Here is a 22687-nt window from a genome sequence, read left to right as displayed (position 1 = left end):
AGCTTGTCAACTTACCATGTAAGCTTATTTGTGTAACATACATTTTTTATCGTTGATAAGTGAATTCTGATGCGTCCTGGAATTTAAACCTAAACAATACCACGGCGTTTTACGCTCATATGTGCTGTGTTGTCAAGCTAAATAGTAGTTGTCTCAGACCCTGAAAAATACTAAAAAAATCTTCAGGAGTTACAACTTCTGGCTCTTCACTGTTGTATTTGTAGATTCTAACACTTTCATAACTCACCGACAGCATTTCAATGATACTACGTATTCCATTTCAACGTTCCTGGCCTATATCGTTCGATTTTGAAGCGACAGTAGGCGCCTGTCCATAGTTCATTGAACACATCTTTCCTTAATAAGTGCTTTCATGGGTACATTCCATTAAAATTTTTGAGGGAAAAAAGAAAAAGGAAAAAGAAAAGAAAGAAAATCCTGAGAAAAAATATCAGTGTTTCCTGTAAGTTGCTACGAGGAAATAGGATGAGGTCGGCGGGAAATTTTGTATTTTTCTTATTCCAGTTATGTGACCTACAAAAACTTGACCAGAGTTAGTAAATTTTAAGACTGTTTTTTTTTTTAATCCGAATAAAACATTAGGGTATGGTGGGCGGACTGCAATCCCGGAAACACAAAAATATGTGTGTGGCCTACTATGAGGGCAGACACTCGTTGGTGTCGAGTACATTCTTGAGGTCAATATATGTTTTGACATGTCCCGCTATAGTGGTTAGAAACTTTCTAAATGTATCAAAATTGTCGACGAAACGTCACTTTAACCGCTTAAATGGAAGATATAAAAAATGCCATAATTCTTTGACACCTACCAGAAATATTAGGCTGATATTATGCATATAAGCACCATGGATGCTTTGAGAGTAAAACAGACCGTACACCACTGTTTAGCTTACAGGGAAGTTTGACATCATCATCATAACACTTATTAAAATTTATTCCATCGGGTTTGAAGTTGTCGCTCTATACACAGGTCAACTTTATAAAACAACAACCTTGTCCGTTTCATGAGAACTAATTAGTATTCAAAATTGTGTAAGTTTCCATATACGTGTGTTATGTTGCAGGTAGTACACAGGCAAGAAATACTATGGGTAAATTAGATGTAAAAATTCGCTTTTTGATATAAATAGCATGTGAATCCCGTCCTAGCTAGTCTTTCTAGAAAGTTTCCAGAAAATAGCAATGTTCTTGCAATTTCACACGCGAGTCAGTGAAATGGGCTGACAGTGCACTGTCCATGGTACATTTTCAGTGAAATATCGCTATTTGGTCGTAGAAAATAGGTTAGTAGCACAATGCAAGCAACTGCGAAGTGACGTCATTGTGCTCTGGTGATCAGCCTTGAGGGATGTAAGGGAGCCTTCAGTAATTACAGGGGGGGGGCCGGGGAATTTCGCGAACACCTGTACCGTAAAATGTGACCCTCCCCCCATCCTCCTGTCTAAAATGTGACCCTCCCCCTTGTCCGACATTCTAAAACTTGACCCTCCCCCCCAACCACTGCGGTATTCTCCCCGGGAATAACTAAAACAGTATCAGCTAATTTACATAACAATTGGTTCAATTGTTATGTTAGGGACAAATTACAGAGGGGAGGGCTGGTGTTTTTGGAGGGACAGTCGCAATTTATCACGCAAGAATTTTTGAAGAGATATGGTATTTCACAGTTTAGGGAGGGTCACCATATTTTGTGCAACAACTATAAAAAGGCAAGATGTAGCTGATTTAGTGCTTCATCCAAAAATATCAAATCATAATACATGGAGTCTATCAGGCAAATTATTGACAATTTACCCCCACAAAACATGCTATATCTGTATTTTATGTATGTTTGATAATGTATTTAAATGTACGTTGCTTGAATAGGGAAGTAAAATGAACATTTGTGTACAAGAAATTGATTTCTGAATTTCATCTAAAAAGTTGGTTCACTATCCATGGTGTTTATGATGAAATTATGAATAGTTTTTTCCAATAAAAAAATAGGTAAATCTTTGCATTTGTGTACTCTTGATTATTGATATTAATTTTCTTGATTAGACTAGAGTGGTTACAAGTCTATGGTTGTGTAAGAAATTTGATTTTGGAATTTCACCAAATGTCATTCAATACACTATGCATAGGGGTCTATGATGAAACTATGAATAATTCTTTTTCAGTACAAAATTAGATAAATCTGTGCATTTATGTATGCTTGATTATTAAGATTATTGTTCTTGATAAGACTAGAATGGTTACAAGTCCATGGTTGTACAAGAAATTTGATTTTGGAATTTCACCAAAATGTCGATTCACTATGCATAGGGGTCTATGATGAAACTATGAATAATTTTTTTTCAGTACAAAATTAGATAAATCTGTGCATTTATGTATGCTTGATTATTAAGATTATTGTTCTTGATAAGACTAGAATGGTTACAAGTCCATGGTTGTGCAAGAAATTTGATTTTGGAATTTCACCAAAATGTCGATTCACTATGCATAGGGGTCTATGATGAAACTATGAATAATTTTTTTTCAGTACAAAATTAGATAAATCTGTGCATTTATGTATGCTTGATTATTCAGATTATTGTTCTTGATAAGACTAGAATGGTTACAAGTCCATGGTTGTGCAAGAAATTTGATTTTGGAATTTCACCAAAATGTCGATTCACTATGCATAGGGGTCTATGATGAAACTATGAATAATTTTTTTTTCAGTACAAAATTAGATAAATCTGTGCATTTATGTATGCTTGATTATTAAGATTATTGTTCTTGATTAGACTAGAGTGGTTACAAGTCTATGGTTGTGTAAGAAATTTGATTTTGGAATCTCACCAAATGTCAATTCACTATGCATGGCGGTCTATAAGTGTGTGCGTATTTTGTTGGTGATTTCCTATTCAGGAAATATCACACGGACAATCAAAGTTTTGGCCATAATATCAGCTTCTGTCAAAAGTGACCCTCCCCCTAAGATAGGTTTATAAAAAGTGACCCTCCCCCTTGAACTGTTTTCTAAAAAGTGACCCTCCCCCCAATTCCCCCCCCCCCTGTAATTACAGAAGGCTCCCTAAACAACATTTAATGAGCACCATCAGTATGGGCCGTAAACATCATAGGACCGATCTCGGCAAATTGACTGAAGATGTGCACTGCATATGCAATCAATCGTCGGAATTCATATTTCAACATCACACAGGTAGTTCAGAGCCTTGCGGGACTGCACGGCTAGAAATCGCTGGGTATGAATTGCTTGCAATTCGTCCGTCAAATGCAATATTATCGCGTTAGATGTCAGAAACGTTCTTAAAAAACTTAACGTGCAATTTCTCGGAAAAGCGAAATGTTATTCTCTTGGGTTTTGTTTTTATTTTGTATTTTTCCTGTAACACGGGAGACCAAATGACTGTTTTAATTACCTTGTTTACCGTTGACCGTGCTAACTACTCTGTTTACCGTTTATACCATTGCGCGTCTGACGTATAAGGTCACAGGACTGATTGAATGGGCTGTCTGCGTTCAGGCCTACACAAAGATGATAAAGCGCATTGCAATGGTCTGACGGTATAAATTGACAACAAACAACACGACAGACAAACAAATAATATTTGTCGATATAACCTTTGGTTAACCTGTCGCGTCTCTTTCGACTGAACACGTTGTTCGTAGCGCATCTATATACAGTACACAGTGTTCAGTGAGGAATGCTCCGAATTGCGCATTGCGTAGTCATATCGTGGGAACTGTGTCGCGCTACGCCGATAAAGGCACGTAGAAAATCGGGTCCATGCTTTCTTCCGCACATTTTGTTTTGGTATGAGAATGTTGTGGTTGAGCGGAAAATACGTCAACAACAGAAACAAGATTGTTCACGTCAATGGAAAACCCATATCGCTGGCTGAAATGTAATTCCAGAAAACACATACTATATGGAATTAACCATGCTAACACATGGCGTTTTGCAGTATATGCACCGTTACAAATTATTTCCAGTGTGTACCCAAAATCCAGTTATAATAAACCGTCCTAAAGCACATCACCAATTTATTTTATTCTGTGCCGTACTAGTGGACCAGCTTGGGAATATCCATCAAACTGCCAACAATCAAGGAAGACCGAGAACTCTTGTGTCTTTTTGTTGGAAATATCGACAACATCCAAAGTTTGAGACTGGACATTTTAAGGTAGTTTTATCGGACATGTTCGGAAGTGATACGATCGTTGCGAGCGCCGAGCAGCATGCCTATTACCTAAAATCTTCGTCATCGTCACAAACTAGAACTATATGCAGTGTGCCGTGTGACACGCCGCACGTCATACTCTTCCACGTGTCTTGCGTCTGCTAAAGTTAAGGAAGTCGTAAGCAGAAAAAGGGTCGCTGTATCTTTCCTCGTTAAAAAGATTTCACCCGGATTTCCGTATGGCGCTATTAGACTCGCCGAAAGTGCTGAGTAAGCAAAGTGGACAGAACTGATTCATGCACACACAGCACAACCTTAACCCTATTGCAATTATTGTAACTTAACAAGTTATGTTCTAATAGTTGTCAGAATAAACTTTTTTGTTGTTTTAATTTGTCGGTCTTGCACATGGCTCACGACATGTTAGTCTAGGGTGCCTTCATGAATTGCTCCCCCCCCCCTCCCCGAAGGATTTCTGAAACATTATGAGACTGGTTTAGTGCATTTTCTTCATCATGAACTGGTTGGGGTTTTGTTTTTTTTGGGTTTTTTTTTTTGCTTTGTTTTCTTTGTTTTGTTTTAATTTTGCAAAAGTCAGTTCGGTTTCCGGGATCATGATACATGTAACTTAGGTTTCAAAACCGGAGCTGCCGACCCGTCACGTTTAAAGGCAGACACATTTCGAGCACGTGACTTCTCACTATACCTTTTAGGATCGAGGGATTGTCGTAGATCGTGGCGTCTTTTCCCTCGTCCATCGGCTGTAAACGATAGGCATTGATAACACTAGTCACGTACATCGTCCCCTATGACCAAAGATAAATATTCACCGGGAGTCAGCGAATGTTTGCAATGGCAGGTCAGACGAGACGTGACCCTACTTGTAGGTTACAGGTCGTGTCTGCAACAGTAGAGCAACGTCTTCTGAGTGCGCCTTACATACAGTTATATCGCAAATTGACTTTCTTACCTTTCGAGTGGCATTTTCTCTCTTTGCTTGGATTTCTGGCCACGCAGCTATTTGAGGTATTTGCGTTTTGTGGTTACAAATGAAAAACCAAATGATCGGTCAATAAAGAAATAGTCAATATCAATAAAATCACACGGAATCTATACACTCCATGAAAATACCGACCATTCCAAGTTGTGGCGTTTCCACTTTAATGGGAAGTAGATGGTTCGCTTTCAAAATGGATCACTGTCTAATTGATAATTGGTGTCGGCATGTGTGACCCTTAATAAATCTTAGACTACCTGTCTTTAACGAAGGGCGTGCAGTGCCTCCAAGACACCGAACAACCGACAATGGCCTTCCCAGCAGTTATACAATTTTAGCCACGCCACATAAAGGGTCTTTATTCTCTCTTTTTATGTTGATCCGTTTAATGAAGGACCAACTCAAAATTAAGCTTAACAATGAAACTGAAATAACCTGAATACATCGTGTGAATTATTTAAACTACAGCCCCACAGCCTTTACGGCTCATTAGCATGTTGTACATTTCTCGCAGGCCCCTGAAATTATGTGATTATCGTCCATTTCCGTTTATCAGTAAGCAGAGTGTAACGTCTGTTGTCTCGACAACTCTTCCATCGTGTGTCGGGGTAAAGATTACTCAAATGATACGATACGGACAGAAATATCGACGGCAGACGGCGACCTTATCGTCTCGAATGAACACATAAGAAATCGGTGCACACGTATGTCGATAAATTTGCGAGCGTTTCCAACGAAACCCATCACCTCTGATGTCCTGCAATCTATCTATTGTTTTCATGGGTCAAGTCAGATGTGGATTGATGCAGAACTACGCTCTCAGATCTATCTTGGCGAAAGGAGATAATTTTGAAGAGGTATTAAATTGTTCCGGAGCAGACCACAACTGCTTCGAGAAAGAGAAAGTTTCCACAATGTCCAGTACACTAACAAGGCTAAAATGAGTACCATGAGTTTTCTAAAACTTAGTTAGGTGGGTTTTATAATTTGTGCTTTTCGAAAGGTTTGCATGTAATAAAAGCGAGATGGATCAATAAAAGTTAATAGTCGCCAAAGGACAGACACTTTTCACGTCATATTTGATCTCTATGGTTTGTTTACCTTGTTACAACAGTCGCATAGTTTTCAAGTAGGGGAATTACTTCCATTTACTTTTACATCTATTGAGAGTTGATGTTTTCAAGCTGGTCCACAGAATCTCGTCTAAATTTCTGTTAAACGACAAAAACACATCTCGCGTGTGTTTTCACACGACAGCCGTCTGACCCCACACTTTGATTCATGCATGCTGGAATAATGTTTAAAAGTTGGCAAGCTATAAAACTTAATTTTTCCGACGATCTCTTGACCGCTGACCCCAACTCCGAGTCTCCCCGTACAACGAGAAATGAAGATCGACTCAGCGCATGAGCGCAGTGAGGAAAATTAAGATAATTGTTTCGGAGTCTTATTCGGAGAGCGTTGACGTTTTAGCCGAATACCATTATCGTCAGAGTAATCATTATTGCTTTGACTCTTAACCACTGAGAAATTCAAATTATCAAATGCGGTTTACATAAAGGTGCATTGGTTCCAATCGCAATAGGGTTAAACCGTTTGAAGTTACGGTACATTATGAAATGCTCTAAGTCCATTGTAGCGGCTGAGCAGGTCACCTAATGAGCCGCCATCAACGGACAAAGAAATGCGGTTTGCAGTACCGTGTTTTCGGTACTTTTCTGTCGGGCCGCCATCAAAAGCTCAAACGGTTGAAAAAGAGACGCCGAAAAATACAAACAATTGAAAAACCTACAACACAGATAAAATATGTACTCCCAGCTGAAGCTAGGACAAGCCTTGGCTCATTATATCAAATGTGCCCACAAATATGTCATATTGTTAAATTTTTGTCCCATTCGCTTTTATTCTTCGCCGACCCACCCTAAATTTCACCGATGCAGCCAAATATTTCGCCCAAATGTGTCATCTCCGAAGAATGGGGTCCAGGTTGGAACAGGCGTGGCCGGCTGGGAACTGGAAACTAACCGTACGCAAATTTGCATGGGCTCGGAAAGCTTCGGCTATGTTCGGACAGCTCTCGGTGACAACGATCAAGGACATTTGTTGTAGGGGTCCCACGGTTTCTTTTACGCGGTTCCGGCGGAACACATGTTCCGTGTGAAATTGAACTTCGGTATGTTTGTGAATTGATTCGTCACTGATACTGCGATAAGGAGACTGAATCACTTTTTTTCCATAATGCAAGTCACTCCAACAGTGGGAGTGTATACGGAGTTGAGTGGGCGTTCTCTGAGGGGTGAGCTCGGAAGGTCAACGATGAATGGGAAGAGAAATTAGGTTTCCCTGTCAAGTAAAACGATTACTTTTGTGAATGACATTTGTGTATGCCCATTATGCTTATTGTGCTGCATGTGTATCACGGACACACATAAAAGATGCGACCTACAAAGCGCGAATTGGAGTGATCACAAGGTTTTTAAGTCAAACGCACTCTTCAGGTTCTGCCGGGCGTTCTCTCTATGACAAGTCCAAGGCAATTGTGGCTTATAGCCGTTATCGTTTCCCAAATGGGGGAAAGACATTTGAATCAAGTATTGAAACTTTTGACAAACATTCATTCAATACATCGTCTTGGTCTAATACTCGCTACAGCATTTTGACACACCCAGTGTTTCGCTCCAAGTTGTAAACTTACAATGGATACTGTACGTATCGCGTGTGACATACATTTTTATTCAGTTTATAACTAAATTCAGGTTCGGACTTAAATTTGGTATTTCAACATTTCATATGAAGTTATCCAAGAAACAATAGTCTATCTAAAGGGGAAATACTTAAAGTATATTGTCAAAAGTTTTAGTAACAACGTCATATTAAATCTTTTTTCGGTAACCCTAGGGAGGCAAGTCGTGAAAATCCGATCGTCCCAGTGAGTGTACAGTTACAGTTCTTGAGGCAAAAAGAAGTGGTAAACGGCCACTTTGACCACGTGATCGAGCTAATATCGATAGCACTGCTTCTGATGAAAGTAGTGGTTGTGATAGGCCTACAGTTTTGCAAAAATCCATATCCCCTTTTTTTACAATAGGTCACAGACGTGAACGAGCGGAAAATTGCACCACAATCGTAAACCAGACATGTATTACAAAAACAGTGGCAGTCGGCAATGAGTTTACGGTATACAGTCGGCGGGTTTTGTCAGAAAACCGCAGGCACGTGGCAATCAGAACTCCAGTGTCTTCGAGATCCAACCGGCGGCATTCACTGATTGCCAGCCCATTGATACACTCCATATGTGGTTGGTTTGTCTATTGAAAGCCGCCCTGTTGTGAATACAAGAGAGAACGGACGAAGAATATTCTTGAAGTATGTCACGCAGACAACAGACCCTCTGGTGCTTGGGGTCGATCTCTGCCTAGCGCCTGACTTAGCTGACGAGACAGCCGGCAAAGCTAGGGTTCATTCAGAGTTCAAGACAGTCTGCAAGAGAAAGTATCGGTTTGCTACGAAGTGCGTCTGGCATAACTTTTGTTGATTCGTATTACCTTGAATTTTCAATTTGATGCGCGGAGGTGCTTTTTTGTTTTTTGGGTTTGTTTTAGTTTTTTTGTGTGTGTGATTTTTTTGGGGTGTATTGGAATGCTAGAGATCTTCGTTCTCGAGATTAATAGCTTTAGCTAAACTTAACAAATGGCGATATGTACGTTAAAACCCCATGAGAAATCCTCAAAACGGGTCCCCAAATGGAAGAGCAGTTAGTTATAAAAATCAGCTAATTTACAATCAGTTCAAGTTCTCTATTTTAAACGAATGTCAAGGCCAAATTGTGGCGGAAAAGCGTCACGGAAATGTCATTCAATGTCCAAATTCGAAATCTACGACGGAGCTACTCGCCGCTTGCTAACACGGGACCATTTATAGGCTCAGTTTGCACAACCAAACCCTGGATATGCAGGCATAGACGTTAACGCTGACCTTGAGACTTTCGGCCTTCACCTCTGACCTTGACCCATCAGCAGGCTGCCCCTTCAACACTAGAACGGGGGTCGTGCTCAGCTGTGCAGGGCACTGAGACGAGGATGCTCATGTAATTTCATACAATCGAAGTTTATTTTTGAATGAATAACAGTAACTGTTTGTCGACGATTTGGGAACAAATTTCAGGGCCATTACACGTACATTGTAGCAATAAGATTTTACACATATATCACTGTTAACGTTCTGCTACAAATACAATACCCTGTATCATGTAAAGGCTACTTCACAACACAATATGAAAGTCAAAGTGAAAGTTAGCTAACATTTGAACGCTCCATTTCAAACGGATGGATAGCACTGTTTGTGATAGAACCGAGCTAAGACAGGACATTTCTGTTCAGAATAAGTACTACGTATTCAACTTGAAATCCACTCGCCGGCGCGGAGCGCCTTTGGCACGCAATTCATGTGCAGGGGTTTGCACAAAAGGGCCAAAAGGCGATCAGGTGGAACAAAGACTTGATGTAGTCATAGACCCTCGAGGGTCTATGGCGTAGTGAAGACTTTTGAATGGCCGAGCGGGTAATCCATCAGTGCACGGAGTGACTGTCCCATGCTTGGTAAAGAAAGTTGGCATACACAGAGTGTGGAACGGCCAGTTAAAACATTGACTGATTATGGACGTGAATTACATCCATGATCTTAAAAAGCCTGTTTAGTTTTGGCTTCCTCTCTGCTACCAATTAAAAGACGACTTTATTAGCGCTTGCTGAGACCAGTCCGCATTACGTCATTTCATCGTAAAAGGTATCGAGACAGTACAGCGACCAATATGAAAGCACAGCCGGACTTCAAATCATCAAACCAGATTTCCTGAATCCTGTTTCGAATAATATGAATAAACATGCACAGTGATTTTTTTCTTATTCATAAAAAAAGAGAAGGGATTCCGACTAACCATGGGAAGACCAGACGAGATAAAAATATTGTAAAGGTGTTGTACGTGGGGGCAGATTACGTGTTACACAAAATGTAGGTTGCTTTGACACCAAGGAAAACGAGCGGCGGGCCATATCGTTAATTGTTAACTCCCATTCGTTATTGTTTTTTTGGACAAATTGTGTTCTATATCCCGCAGTCGCATGGGTTTAACGCAGTTGACTAGCATTCATCTGCATTTATATGTAGACCTCTATAGCTGTTGCGCAGACCCAAGTCGAGCTTACGGGGAGTTTGAGTCACACTTAACCCTCGAGGCCAGAGCTGCTTTTGGTCTCGGTATTGCGCAATTCTCTTAGGTAATTGTGGGTGTCGCAAGGAGACATCCTTGCACACTTTCTCTCCAGGGGCTGGTCCGACAGACTCCAGGGCCCGCTCGTTAACTCCATCGGCATCATCGCTTTCTGCAAATGCACCGTCTGCTGAAAACGACTTTTGCCGCTTTCTTAGTGCCGCCCGCTTTCTTTTTTCGGGGACTGGGCGGCTAATGAGTCGGCTCGAACAATGATGAAAAGAAAATACACATTTCTTTTCACAAAATCATTCTTCATCTGAGCACCGACACTTTTACGTCACATTATGCAACATCCTTGTTAACAGGGGGGAATTAAATCCCACGTGTGCGGTTACACATATGGCTTACCGGAGTTGGGTCTTTTTTATGTCAACGATTACATTAGAAAAACCATTGAAAATGTAAACAGGGCAACCTTACATTCAAAGGAATACAAAAAGTAACCCGCAACAGTAAGACATTGAAAATGACGCAAGCAACTAATTTTTTTCTTCTATTTTTAACACAAACCAACGGAAATATATGTTTGCTCGGTCAAGTCCCTGGTTCTAAGTTTTCACTCGTGCAGCGATATCTTTAGATATCGGAAACAACTAAAAAAAATTACACCGCGTATGTGGTTTTCTATGCTTGATACAATTTAATCATCTATCCGAGTGTGAGGTCACTTTAATATTGGCCTCTCTGTGCAGTGCCCCGGTGGAGTGCCCCCTTCACTTCAAATGACCAAAAACATACGGTTTGATGAGCTTTTAAAGGACTTAATAAGATTTTCAGTGTGTGCTTTCTCCATCCGAGATAAACGACAGTATTGAGACGGGACAAAGGCTGCCCATCGACTTCTGGCTCGTAAATCACCCTGGCGTTTTGTCCTGCTTGGTTTTTTAGTTTTTTTCCCCCGTCTTCACTCGGAAGACATCAAACCAAATCACAAAAGGTTTGTAGGTGTCACTGTCCAGCCAACTATGCTAGCTTCCGCCAACTCAGCATCGTATCCTAAACCAAACTTCCGCCAAAACTCAAATATCTTTCACGTTTAGACGTGTTTTAACAATTTACCGACCATTGTAGTAATTTTAACAAAGCGCTGGCTTTCTTCTCGGCCTTTCTTTTCGGGACGGCTGTCCCCTTATCTTATTAATGTAAAAGGGAAAAAGACCCGACATATGGTTGCGATACCACAGGAAAATAAGCGTTCCAGGTATGCAGCTGTATACAATCCGGCACAGTTAATCATGGTGGTGTAATGCCATAAAGACAGATGGGAACTTTCCCGCTCAGAAAAGAAAACAACCGGTGGTTTTATTTCGCACTAAATACGCCTACCTTAAAATGTTATCTTTAAGTAATTAAAGGAAAGGTAAGCGCCTTTATAAGTGAAGTATTTGACATCGCAGACGCTGCGAACTTACTGCGGGCCGTGGAATGTGCGATGCGGGCGTCCGTAATCGTCTATAATCCCACTTTATGACAAAAATCGATGATCACCTTTGCTAAAGTCGGATGTTTTCAGTGCAGTGTTACTCAACCGAGTACCTGTATTCAAACATACTGTCATGCCGTGTTCTGGCGACTTACTGTTTTGTATCTTTCGCCGTTAATACCGGATGCTATTCTTTGCAGAAGTTCTACCTGAAGTGTTTGACATAGCACAGACCTTGTAAACGGACTTCGCGCCATGGAATTTTTTCATGTGGGCTTGATCGCCCGTAATCACTGATTAATACGCCTGTTTTAATACTGTTAACTTGGAAAAGCAAAGTAAGACTTTATGTCCTTTCTCAATGTCGTACTCAAGTCGTCGATGATCTTTTCTGCGGTCAGACTGAAGCCTCTTAGGGTTTATAAATATTTCGCTGAATTTAGCGCTCTGGGGGTGATCACCGCGTCGCTCACATGCTATTAAATTTGGATGTTTCTGCAAGGATATTCAACGCGGTCCGCGTATTCACCTAATATTGCCATGCCATCTATTTGCGTTTTAATCATTTTGTAGAGCAGTACTTCGCTTTGGATTCCGGAGGCTAATTTTCATGAATTGCGGAATCAATTTCTAACCGACATGTTTGACATTGCACAGACCCTATGAACGGACTATGGCCCACGGAATGCCCGTTGTGGGCTTTAATCGCCTATCAATCACATTATTGGAGCGCACTGACGATAAAATAAAAATTTTGAACGACACATTCCTGTCATTGTTGGTCGCCATGCCGACACGTTTGGTGTGAAACCAGAAATGACGGGAGTCCATACAGCGTACTTATATCGATTTTCGTTCATTTTGATAGTCTTTACGCGGGAATGAATTATGAAACACAATGCGGAGAGTTTTTTTTTGCATACACATTAACGATCGTGGAGGTAGCAGTTCTACCTCCACGGTACGGTGGAGATCATTCAATCATACCACCACGTGGTGCCGAACACGTGTTCACCTCTCTCTTTTATTTTGTGTCGCATTACGCCATCTCCAAACGCCGCAGTGGAATGTGCCGAGTAATTACTTTTAATTGTTTATCGTTAGGTGATTCGCACAGTGTAAAAAGTGTTAATGTCGTGTAAGCGCTATTATGAAAAGATTTGCCAATCCCCTGCACTAGTGGTTACGTCATGCTGCATACTTCTTCAATATTTGATGATCATCCCATCTTTGATTCTGCAGTTGTAAAATGTGGATTAGAGAGCCCATAGCCATGGCTTTATTTGCCGATACAAGACATCGCATCTCCGCCGTTTGACCGATTTTTCATATGGACAGTCTTCTGTCAACACATAATTATGTTAGATATACGATCTTTCACCCGCCTTGACCCTGCAGAGTAAGCCAGTATTTGTTCGTGCCCTACCTGTTAATTGTCGGGCTCTCTAATAGATAGCTTCCCATATGCGCACTGACCGGGCCTTGCACATCCGACATACAGAGCTATGCAGTTACAGGGAGGTATAAACCACACACGCCGACAAAACCACAGATTGATGTGTAAACACCGAGCGAAAGGACGGCGTTGTCAACCGTACTCACGTCCACACTTTATTAATCGTCGAGGTTCCTTGAAGTCAGCTCTCAGATTACGGTTTTGGGTCTTTAATTGATTATTGATACACACCGACTTCAGGCTGAACTTGAAAAATGATACTAACAAACACAGTGCATGAAAATGCGCTATCACTTTAAATTACAGGCGCAATATGTTTTCGAAGATACAATCTACCAGTACACATAAACATACAAGTTATATATATATATATATATATATATATATATATATATATATATATATATATATATATATATATATATATATATATATATATATATATAATTTGTCTGACTCTTAACCATATATATGATATATATGTGTGTGTGTATGTATGTATGTATGTGTGTACACAATACAGATATTCTCTTGGGTAATTACACTGCTCTCTCTCTCTCTCTCCTCCTCTCTCCTCTCTCTCTCTCTCTCTCTCTCTCTCTCTCTCTCTCTATATATATATATATATATATATATATATATATATATATATATATATATATATATATATATATATATATATATATATATATATATATATATATATATATATATATATATATAATATATATATATATATACATATCGTTTGGCATTCCTATAAGCAATACACGATATATATTCATAAATTCGTGCCCCGCTTTGCCACTACACATGGCAAAACTGATATGGGTACTTTCGAATTCACTAGCTGTGACGTTTACGTATAATATTTACACAAACAGTGTAAAGCGTCCTACTTTCGAGCTGTGTAAACGTTCTATTTTTGACAGCCGCTTTTGGAAAAACAGGATAGCATGATATAAACCGTCGTTACAATTTTATGGAACATCTAAAAGGGAATGAATGCGTTTAGTTTTCCCGGTATTGGCAGTGTGCATTTGACCGCTTGGGTTTACATGATGGCAAGGCCTGTAACTTCACTGAAGCATGGAGGTAGGAAGAGATGTTCTTTATTCCACCATGATCGTATTGTAAAATACCATGAGTTTTATATTCTCTTTGACGAATTTAACATTTTCATGATGGTTATGAGAGATCGGTGAAGACATGGCCTTGGTCTTAACCGAGACACCCACGATATTTCGTTGTAATGTCATTAAATATCATGAAAAAGAACGTCAAGATATTTCTGTTCATAGATGCGACTGACGACATTGCGTAGTTGTTTCATTAAACATGGAATAAGCGCGTGGTTGCGCGCCATAAATCGCCATTTACACCTGTCATCACCTCGCGTCGGGGACACGGGTTACAATTTAAGAATTACGTCATTGTGCGTCATGTCGCGTCGTCCTTTCCCAATCTCCAACGCGCAATCAATAGTTTGGACGCTTTATGAATGATGACGAACGCATACTTGTCACTGTGTATACAGACATAGTGAAACTGAAATTTAAGCGGCTATTGAATTATTAATTTTTCTTTTGATATACGATAGTTTTATTGGCCCAGCGTTTATGGTACACTAATTATATGCACGCCTGTAAATTTAATCTGTATCACTCGCTCTGAGCATTACCTCATCGGGACTCGGGTGTCATTTAAAAATGTAGTATCGATTTTGTGGCATGACAACAACGCGCGTTTACAGCATGCGCAGTCTCCGAAAAAATAGCTATATACATCATACTATGGCTGGGATACCTCATCTGCTAAAAATAGTATGCGTGGTAATCAACTATGCAGTTGAAATATTAATGGCGAATCTTTCAGAATAAATTAACAAAATAAAATAAGCAATATTAACAAGCAAATGAAAAAGAAGTCTCCAGGGGGGTTCGAAGGCTGCACACCGTAGTTAGTACTATCTTAAGTACAAATGCCCGCGTTATTTTTAGGATCAAGAAGGAGTTTACAACATTTTTCATGCTTTGTTGAAAGAAGAGCATGTGTTAGCAGAAATGAATTATAAAAAGGTGCCTGAACCACACGCTTTTCTCCTTTTATTTTCTCTGAAATGGGTCAACTTTCAACACGGAATGCGAAAAGACTGGTAGGAAACATACCGACGAGAAACTGTAGCGAAGATCGCTAAAAATAAGAAAAACGAAAAGGCGGGCGACACTGGGTTCGGATCAGCGCTAGGGATGGAAACTGTGTCTAGCCTGTTGTTTTAGTGTATATCCGGCTTTGAGCACCACCTATAGCGCTTTGCAGACTGGCACCACTGAATATACATGTCGTTTCTTTTTACACGGCAACGATGCGTTTTGGAGTGGTGATATCGATGTAGGTGGGCCGTATTAATAACATTGAAATTAGTTACGGTATCGATTCTTTGTTTAACATTTATGTGAGATTATTAGAGCGCCGGGTCGCGCCCTCCGAGACAAATATTTGAAAGGGTGAGAGGGGATATAGTCAGGTTTTCTCAATTGTGTCATATGAATCGATGGTGTGGGAAAATCCCAATTGACGATGTTTTATTTCGATGTTAATTCCTTTATAGTCCTTCCGCTGTTGACTCTTTTGAGCTGAGCGGTATCGCTTGAGACAAGGCTCCGAGTTCCGGTAGAAAGTCTTCCGTCGCCGGTGAAACAGAAGAGGTGCAGACATGTGGGAGACGGCCCTGAGACCACCTTGAGAGCGGTACAGCCGAGTCTGAGCGTCCGATGGTGCCGATGCTTGATGAAGCATTCATCGCCGCTAGTGACAAACCGGTTGCCGATTGAGTGTAGTGGGACGTCCGGCGGTGACGCGGAAGTGGGTCACAAGGAGTAATTGCACATCGGTCGAATCATACATGACTGGCTTGGATAGTATTCGCGGTTTTTCAGAAATGGCTTCCCCGACCTTACAATGTTTCAAAACGTTCAATTTCAAGGGCGAAAAGTATGGATCGTAAAACTTTTAAGTTAGCGAATTCCATGGAAAAAAAAAGATTTGGTCGCTTAATCGACAATTATGGAACGTGGTTCACCGGGCTTGCGTCAGACCCGTTTGATAGCCTGAACGGTACGCTCAGCACGCTTTCGCTCGGTGAAACATTAGACAGTCAATGGAATTCCGTATAAGGTGACGTCACCGTGTTCTCTGAATAGACCTACTTAACATAATGAGCTGAGTCACATATAAAAAGAGCGGAGATTCTCACCAGCAGTTAACTTACGAGACTGACTTCACTACGTGAACACTAAGCGTCTACCAGCCACAGACTCACCATGTCCGCTCTCATACTCGTTGCCGCGGTGGTTGCCTGTTTTTCCCTGTACTACTATTTTGCAAAGACGTCGGACATTTGCACGTGCACTGCAAGACTTGATGGCAAGACGGCGATTGTTACCGGTATGTGATTTTTTTTTGCTTATTACTCGGAACTATTCAATAATCGGTCTTGGGGGATTTTTTTTCGGTGAGTGAGCGTGTGCGTTAACAGCAGAATTATGTCACATCGCGTAAGAAATAACAAAAACGTGGTTGCTAACGCATCTTATACGTACACGCCGGTGTCGTAGGCCGCACGTGCACGTCTTATACGCGCACGGCTGAATTTATCACACATGTACCAGTGGCACGTTAACTTGTAGGCAGGGTGTGCGACGTCTCGAGGCACGACGCCGTCCATGAAGCGCGGCCACTAATGTCTCCGCACTTCGACGACGCAAGTTTTTGGCATTTTCCGTCACTTTCCCATGGCCGAGCATAAATTTCAATTGTTGGCTGCTTACTCCGTTACGCATAACCATCTGAAATATTTTTTTTTGGCCTACCGGCGCAATTTTCAAAAGTTGATATATCGTCCAGAGAAGTTGGGCAGCTGTCTGTTCTTGCCGGAGAGGTGACGTTTGTGGTGGAAGCATTTGTATCGTGCCTGCTTGATGTTATCGATTCTGGCGGAGTTTTCTCTTTGCTACGGAGTTCTTGTACTGATTTGAATAGTATCCCTCATGTTTGATCAGTTGCGGTCGCAACCAGACAAGACATCTGAGATTTAGCTTCGGTGCAAACTTGCCACATCCGTCGTATGCGGCTTTCGAGGCGATTCGGCGCCAATGTCTTGCGTGTTCGCCTATTCCGTGGGCGGAAGACCATAGCTCCGTGCCACGTGCTGAAGTGTTCAAAATCGGACGGCATGCCTCTAATATTAAGTCCAGAAAGTGAAAATCTGCAGAGCGGTCTGCAAGCACAAGGAGAGCTATCAGTTAGATTTCCATTTAATTTGAATCCATTAGCTGGGGTTCGCTGGCCAGAATTACAAGGGTTCGTCCGGGGTGTACCTGGCAAGACAATACCAAATAGGGAGATACCTGGCAAATTTGGTCGGAAGACAATACACACCTGGTAGATACCTGCCCGTTGTTGTTTTCATTTATTGTGTTCTGTGGAGGGTACTGGATAAAGGAACAAAAAGCAAAGGCCGTGCAGTCATGACAACCGCTCTTATTTTTCCGACACGAACAAGATTCAGCCCCCTCAAAATCTTCTTGAAGGTTGCGAAATAGCTATACTGGAGGCCAACTTCAATTCAAAGTGCAACATCGTAGTCATGGAGAGTGGTTTGCACAAGCCCGTACAAGTACACCAGATGAAAAAGCTTTTTCTACCTGAGTAGAATACAGTTATGGCCTTTGCGCCCGCTGTGTCTTGACAGTTACATAACCACTGGGGGCCCCTACTCAGAGTCGTCCTTCGCGCAACAAAACTCGTTCATCGAATTTCAATCACAAACACTTTCCCGGGGTCCTAGGACGAGCCAAGCGATTCGAAACGGCCCATCGCGGCGACAAACAAGTTGTCCTTGTTCCCCGCGATTAACCTACGCGAGAGTGGTAGACGACATCAATCCTCTGCCGTTCTGATGTGTGGCCAGCATTGGACAGCAAGAGTTAGAGTTATAGCGACACCATAGACCGTTTTGAGCGAGGTTCTCAGTATCGCTCCCACGCGGATATATCAAGCCGATAGCTTGATGTTAGCTTTCTCTCTATCTCAAATTTGACATAAAAATTGAGAAGAACACTGAGGTGAAATATTCGATTCAACATTAAAACCTAAATGTATAATTTCTCATACGACTCTAAGTATACGCTTGACGATGTTCTCTGGAATTTTGACAAAAAACTGCAGTGTTGGTTTATTTTTAGATGGGCTCTAATGAAATACAGACAGTCAAGGAAAAGGCAAACGAAATCGTCGAGGTCACGATAGGCCTTTTGTTTCCAAACCCATCTATGCTTGAAGGTCAGCTAAGGTCAATAAAGGGACATCAAGACGATTGGATTAAATCTGCAGGGAGCAGCTTTTTTTTTCATTCTGAAGGCGACTGGGCTCGTGTCTTTACACGAACAAGGGGGATAGTGGTTGCATGCGGGCAACGACGAGTATACAGCCAGCGAGGAACACATTCCCTTGGAACCGTCTCGTAGAACTAAGAGTTTAAAAACAAATTCTAAAGCCGAAAAGAGCTGGAGCAAAAACCTGATGAAATGACCGCCGGCTTCAGAAGAACTTTGACAACTAAATAGGCCGATGTGCCGATGATTTCATCCACCGACCGCAATGGCAGCTCGTCGATCGCTTCTAACATGTGTAATGAGAAGACTCGCACGTGCGCCTCTGGCTTGAAGAGGGAAGTACTTAAACGTCGATAAGTTTTCACCTTTGAACATATATGTGTCATTCGGTACGCTCTGCCGAGTTCGGAAATGTATCTCACAGGCGGACAGGCGCAAACTTTATCCCCCATCTGTTTCAGCTCAAACGTCAATGTCCATCTTGAATTAATACAAATCGAGTGTGGTGAAAAGTTGCGAGTGGTAGGCTGCCACGAGAATAAAACGTTCATGCCCACTTCCACACGTGGTTCACTCACGAAGATAGTTACGCTGCGTACCAAAAGCATTTACAGGCCACACTTGTAATAGGCAACTTCTATTTGATCAGCGTGAAAGAGGCCCGCATCTTATGAATATGAGGGGAGGATGAAGAAAGAAAAAAAGGCTCGGGACATTACTCGGCAACCCACTTCTGCATCTTCAATGATGTCTCGGGAATTTCTTAACAGACAGACGAGTAATTATGCCCTTATTAGAGATATTGATTCCGGTGGAGCTTTTCAGCATCGCGTGCTGAGAAAGAAGAACACAGGGGGCGTGCCCACTTACAAGTTAGCAACAAAGAAAAAGTTCCTCATCCGTGAACATCTTATTATGTAAATGAGGCTGATGACGTCAATGCTGCCTCTTGTGCGTCACTTGCCCTAGAAATATCACCCGTTACCCAAGGGGTACAGCGTGTGAGTCGCCCAGCCAGCCAGCTGGCTCACCAGCATCACTGAAACAGTTATGTATTCGTCTATTCAGCCAATGGGGCCATTACTTCCGTCGGTTTTTTTTTCTAATGGTCGGCAATCCGATATCTGGTTCGGGCAAAAAGAAATTCCATGGCAACGGAGCGACTTCAAAGAATAGTGAGGGGCTTGCTTTTTGCAAAGAAAGCTCCCAGGGACCACAAGAATGTCTCTGTAATATCTGAAATCGAAACCGGCATATGTCTTTTGCATATAGCTTTTCTTTCCCTAAGTCTCAGCAAGAAATCAAAAGTGTGCCTGAGGTGGCCGCAAAACCCGCAGAGATGACCCATAAAACCCGACATTGCTCCCCGCATCGGTTCCCCCTCCCATGCGTATTTGAGTCTCTCAGCGTCGATGATGTCAACTAAGTATGCCACGTAAGAAAGGACGTGGGCTTAAGAACAAAACTGTTAAAAGTTCCACCCTAAACAGCGGGTTGCCGCCCAGTATTTTATTGGAGAAACTCGTTTGTGTGGTTGACGGTTGAGTGCTATTCCGTTAAAGTGTATGATATATACTTAGTTTTCGATGAAGCTTATGATAAAGCGATCGCGACAAAAACATTAAAATATATATATATATATATTTTTACTTCTTAGGCGGTAACTCTGGAATCGGAAAGCAAACTGCGATCGCCCTCGCAAAACGCGGGGCTAGAGTTATCCTGGCGTGCCGTAACAAGAAGAAGGGAGATGCCGTCGCCGAAGAAATCACGGCAGCCACGGGCAACGACGATGTCTTGTGCATGCACTGCGATTTGGCCAGCCTTCAGAGCGTCAGACACTTCGCCCAGGAATTTTGCAACAGTGAGGAGAGGCTGGATCTGCTCATCAATAACGCAGGTACGTTCCCGCTCCAGTAGCGAGCATGAAAATTCAGACTTAAAAAACTTTAATTTTCGAACAGACTTAAGCCAGTTCGGCTTCTAAGGATGAAACGGTTTACTGAGCACAGTTGAACGGAAAATTCCCGCATCAAACACCATTCATCTTCCCAGCCAGATTCCTCCAGTCGCGAGACAACCCGAACAAAGAAAATGGCGGGACTTTGTATTAACATATATCGTACGATACAGGAGGACTCCACCCAGTGTTTTTGCTAACCATAGGTCCTACATCACATCTGACAGAGGGTGTTTTCTGTCTCTTTTGTTACTTGCAGGCCTTTTGAAAGACCACGAACTCACAGAGGATGGCTTCGACGTCGTCTTTAGCAGCAACTATCTGGGTCACTTTCTCCTCGTCAACCTCCTGATGGACAAGCTGAAAGAGGGCGCCTCGAGCCGCATCATCAACGTGTCGTCGGACATGTACATGTTCGCCAACATCGACTGGAACAACCTCGGCGCCAACACTGACAGGACAAAGGCCTACAGCAACTCCAAGCTCTGCAATGTGCTCTTCACTCACCAACTCGCCAAGGTTTTGAAAGGAACCGGAGTGTCTGCCTTCTCCCTTCACCCGGGTAGGTTTTGTCCAAAGAAGGTTTACATTTGAAACACTGGTACTTCGATTTTCGCCGCGGCAATGATTTCAAATTCAAATTCACTACACCTTGTATTCAGTAATGATGGCGAAGGGACATATCACACTCGGGGCCTCGATTTGAAACCGACTTAGGATGGATCTTCATGATTTTGATGTAGTGTTAACTTATTTTATAACTCGCTTTTTGAAGCAACGTGATCTTGATTTTGACTGTTCTGCTTCTTTCCCGTCTTTGATCAACAGGTTGCATCGATTCCGAACTCAAACGCAACTGGTATGGCTGGCTCCGTACCATCGCCCCCGTGGTCACCCTCATCTTCTTCAAGCCCGTGGAGGCAGGCATGCACACCCCTCTCCACTGCTCCGTTGCGCCGGGACTCGAGGCCCACTCCGGCAAGTACTTCAAGGGCTGCAAGCCGCGCTGGGTTCTCCCCTTCGCCAGGGACGACGTCGCCGCTAAGAGACTCTGGGAAGAGAGCGAGAGGATGGTCGGCCTCGCCAGAAAGCGATCGTTCGTGGAGAACGTAACCGCCCAGAGAATTGTGGAAAGATTCGCCGCTCGCAAGCACCAAGAATGGGCCATGTAAATTGTTCAGAGTGGTTCCACGCCAACAAATATTTATAAGAGACTTTTTAAAAAACACCGGACACTACTTTGCAAGTTCAAAGCAATTGAAAGATTGGTGTTTATATTTAACTAAATTATTTTTGTTCAAAAAACTTACTTTCACACATATTTTGTACATATTTGCCACTATTCTATTTTTATATGAAAAATTTTTAAAGGAACACTTGAAATACAAGGCAAAAGTTGATGATATTCGCACAAGCCTCGGAGTTCATACCTGTGACTTCATGGTTATCAGTTTGATCGCAAGAGGCGTGACTTTCGCCTCACATATGTTTTTACACAGTTGAGAATTTTTCAGAAACACTCGAGCCGGAAGTTTTTTGTGGACTGTACACAAAAGAACCGGGCAAATTAACGATGTCTGAAGCAAAATTGAAATTGCGAAAGACCGTTGGATGTGACACCAGGGTACAATGCAGGTCTGTTGTCTCCAACAGAGGTGCTTTGTTTCAAAGTCATTTTATACACGCCCCACTTCACCTGTATGGGTGGACGACAATATCAAAAGAGAAAATGAAATCAGCCATCTTTCTTCCCGCCACGGAAGAATGGTCAAACTTGGAGACGCAAGGTACCCAGAACACAAAGCACCCTTGTTGGAGACGCAACAGCGTGGTACGAATCATATCGCCACGTCAAAACACTGAAAAAGAGTACATATACTTTTTATCTACATTTTTGATGCTTGAGAATACTTCACAAACATTCCATTTTGGGGACGTATTCTGTTCCCGCCAAAACATTCCTGAGAACTTTTCAGTAGGTTCTCAATTTCAC

The 22687-nt window shown here is 41.9% G+C and overlaps 1 protein-coding gene across 2 annotated transcripts in view; it reads left to right on the top strand.

Annotated features, from left to right (window-relative positions):
• LOC139145513 (retinol dehydrogenase 11-like) overlaps nucleotides 1-22211 on the top strand; it is a 33360-nt gene extending 11149 nt beyond the window's left edge. For both annotated transcript variants that reach the window (XM_070716739.1, XM_070716740.1), the window contains exons 2-5: nucleotides 15950-16785; nucleotides 20392-20634; nucleotides 20954-21256; nucleotides 21523-22211. In XM_070716739.1, the coding sequence (XP_070572840.1) occupies nucleotides 16662-16785; nucleotides 20392-20634; nucleotides 20954-21256; nucleotides 21523-21866 (1014 nt within the window). In that variant the 5' untranslated portion in view covers nucleotides 15950-16661 and the 3' untranslated portion in view covers nucleotides 21867-22211. The remainder of the gene's footprint in view (nucleotides 1-15949; nucleotides 16786-20391; nucleotides 20635-20953; nucleotides 21257-21522) is intronic.
• The last annotated feature ends 476 nt before the right edge of the window (nucleotides 22212-22687 follow it).

The sequence above is a fragment of the Ptychodera flava genome, chromosome 12 (genome assembly GCF_041260155.1).
Source record: "Ptychodera flava strain L36383 chromosome 12, AS_Pfla_20210202, whole genome shotgun sequence".
Taxonomy (NCBI): Eukaryota; Metazoa; Hemichordata; class Enteropneusta; family Ptychoderidae; genus Ptychodera; species Ptychodera flava.
This window is presented reverse-complemented; position numbering and strand designations above follow the sequence as displayed.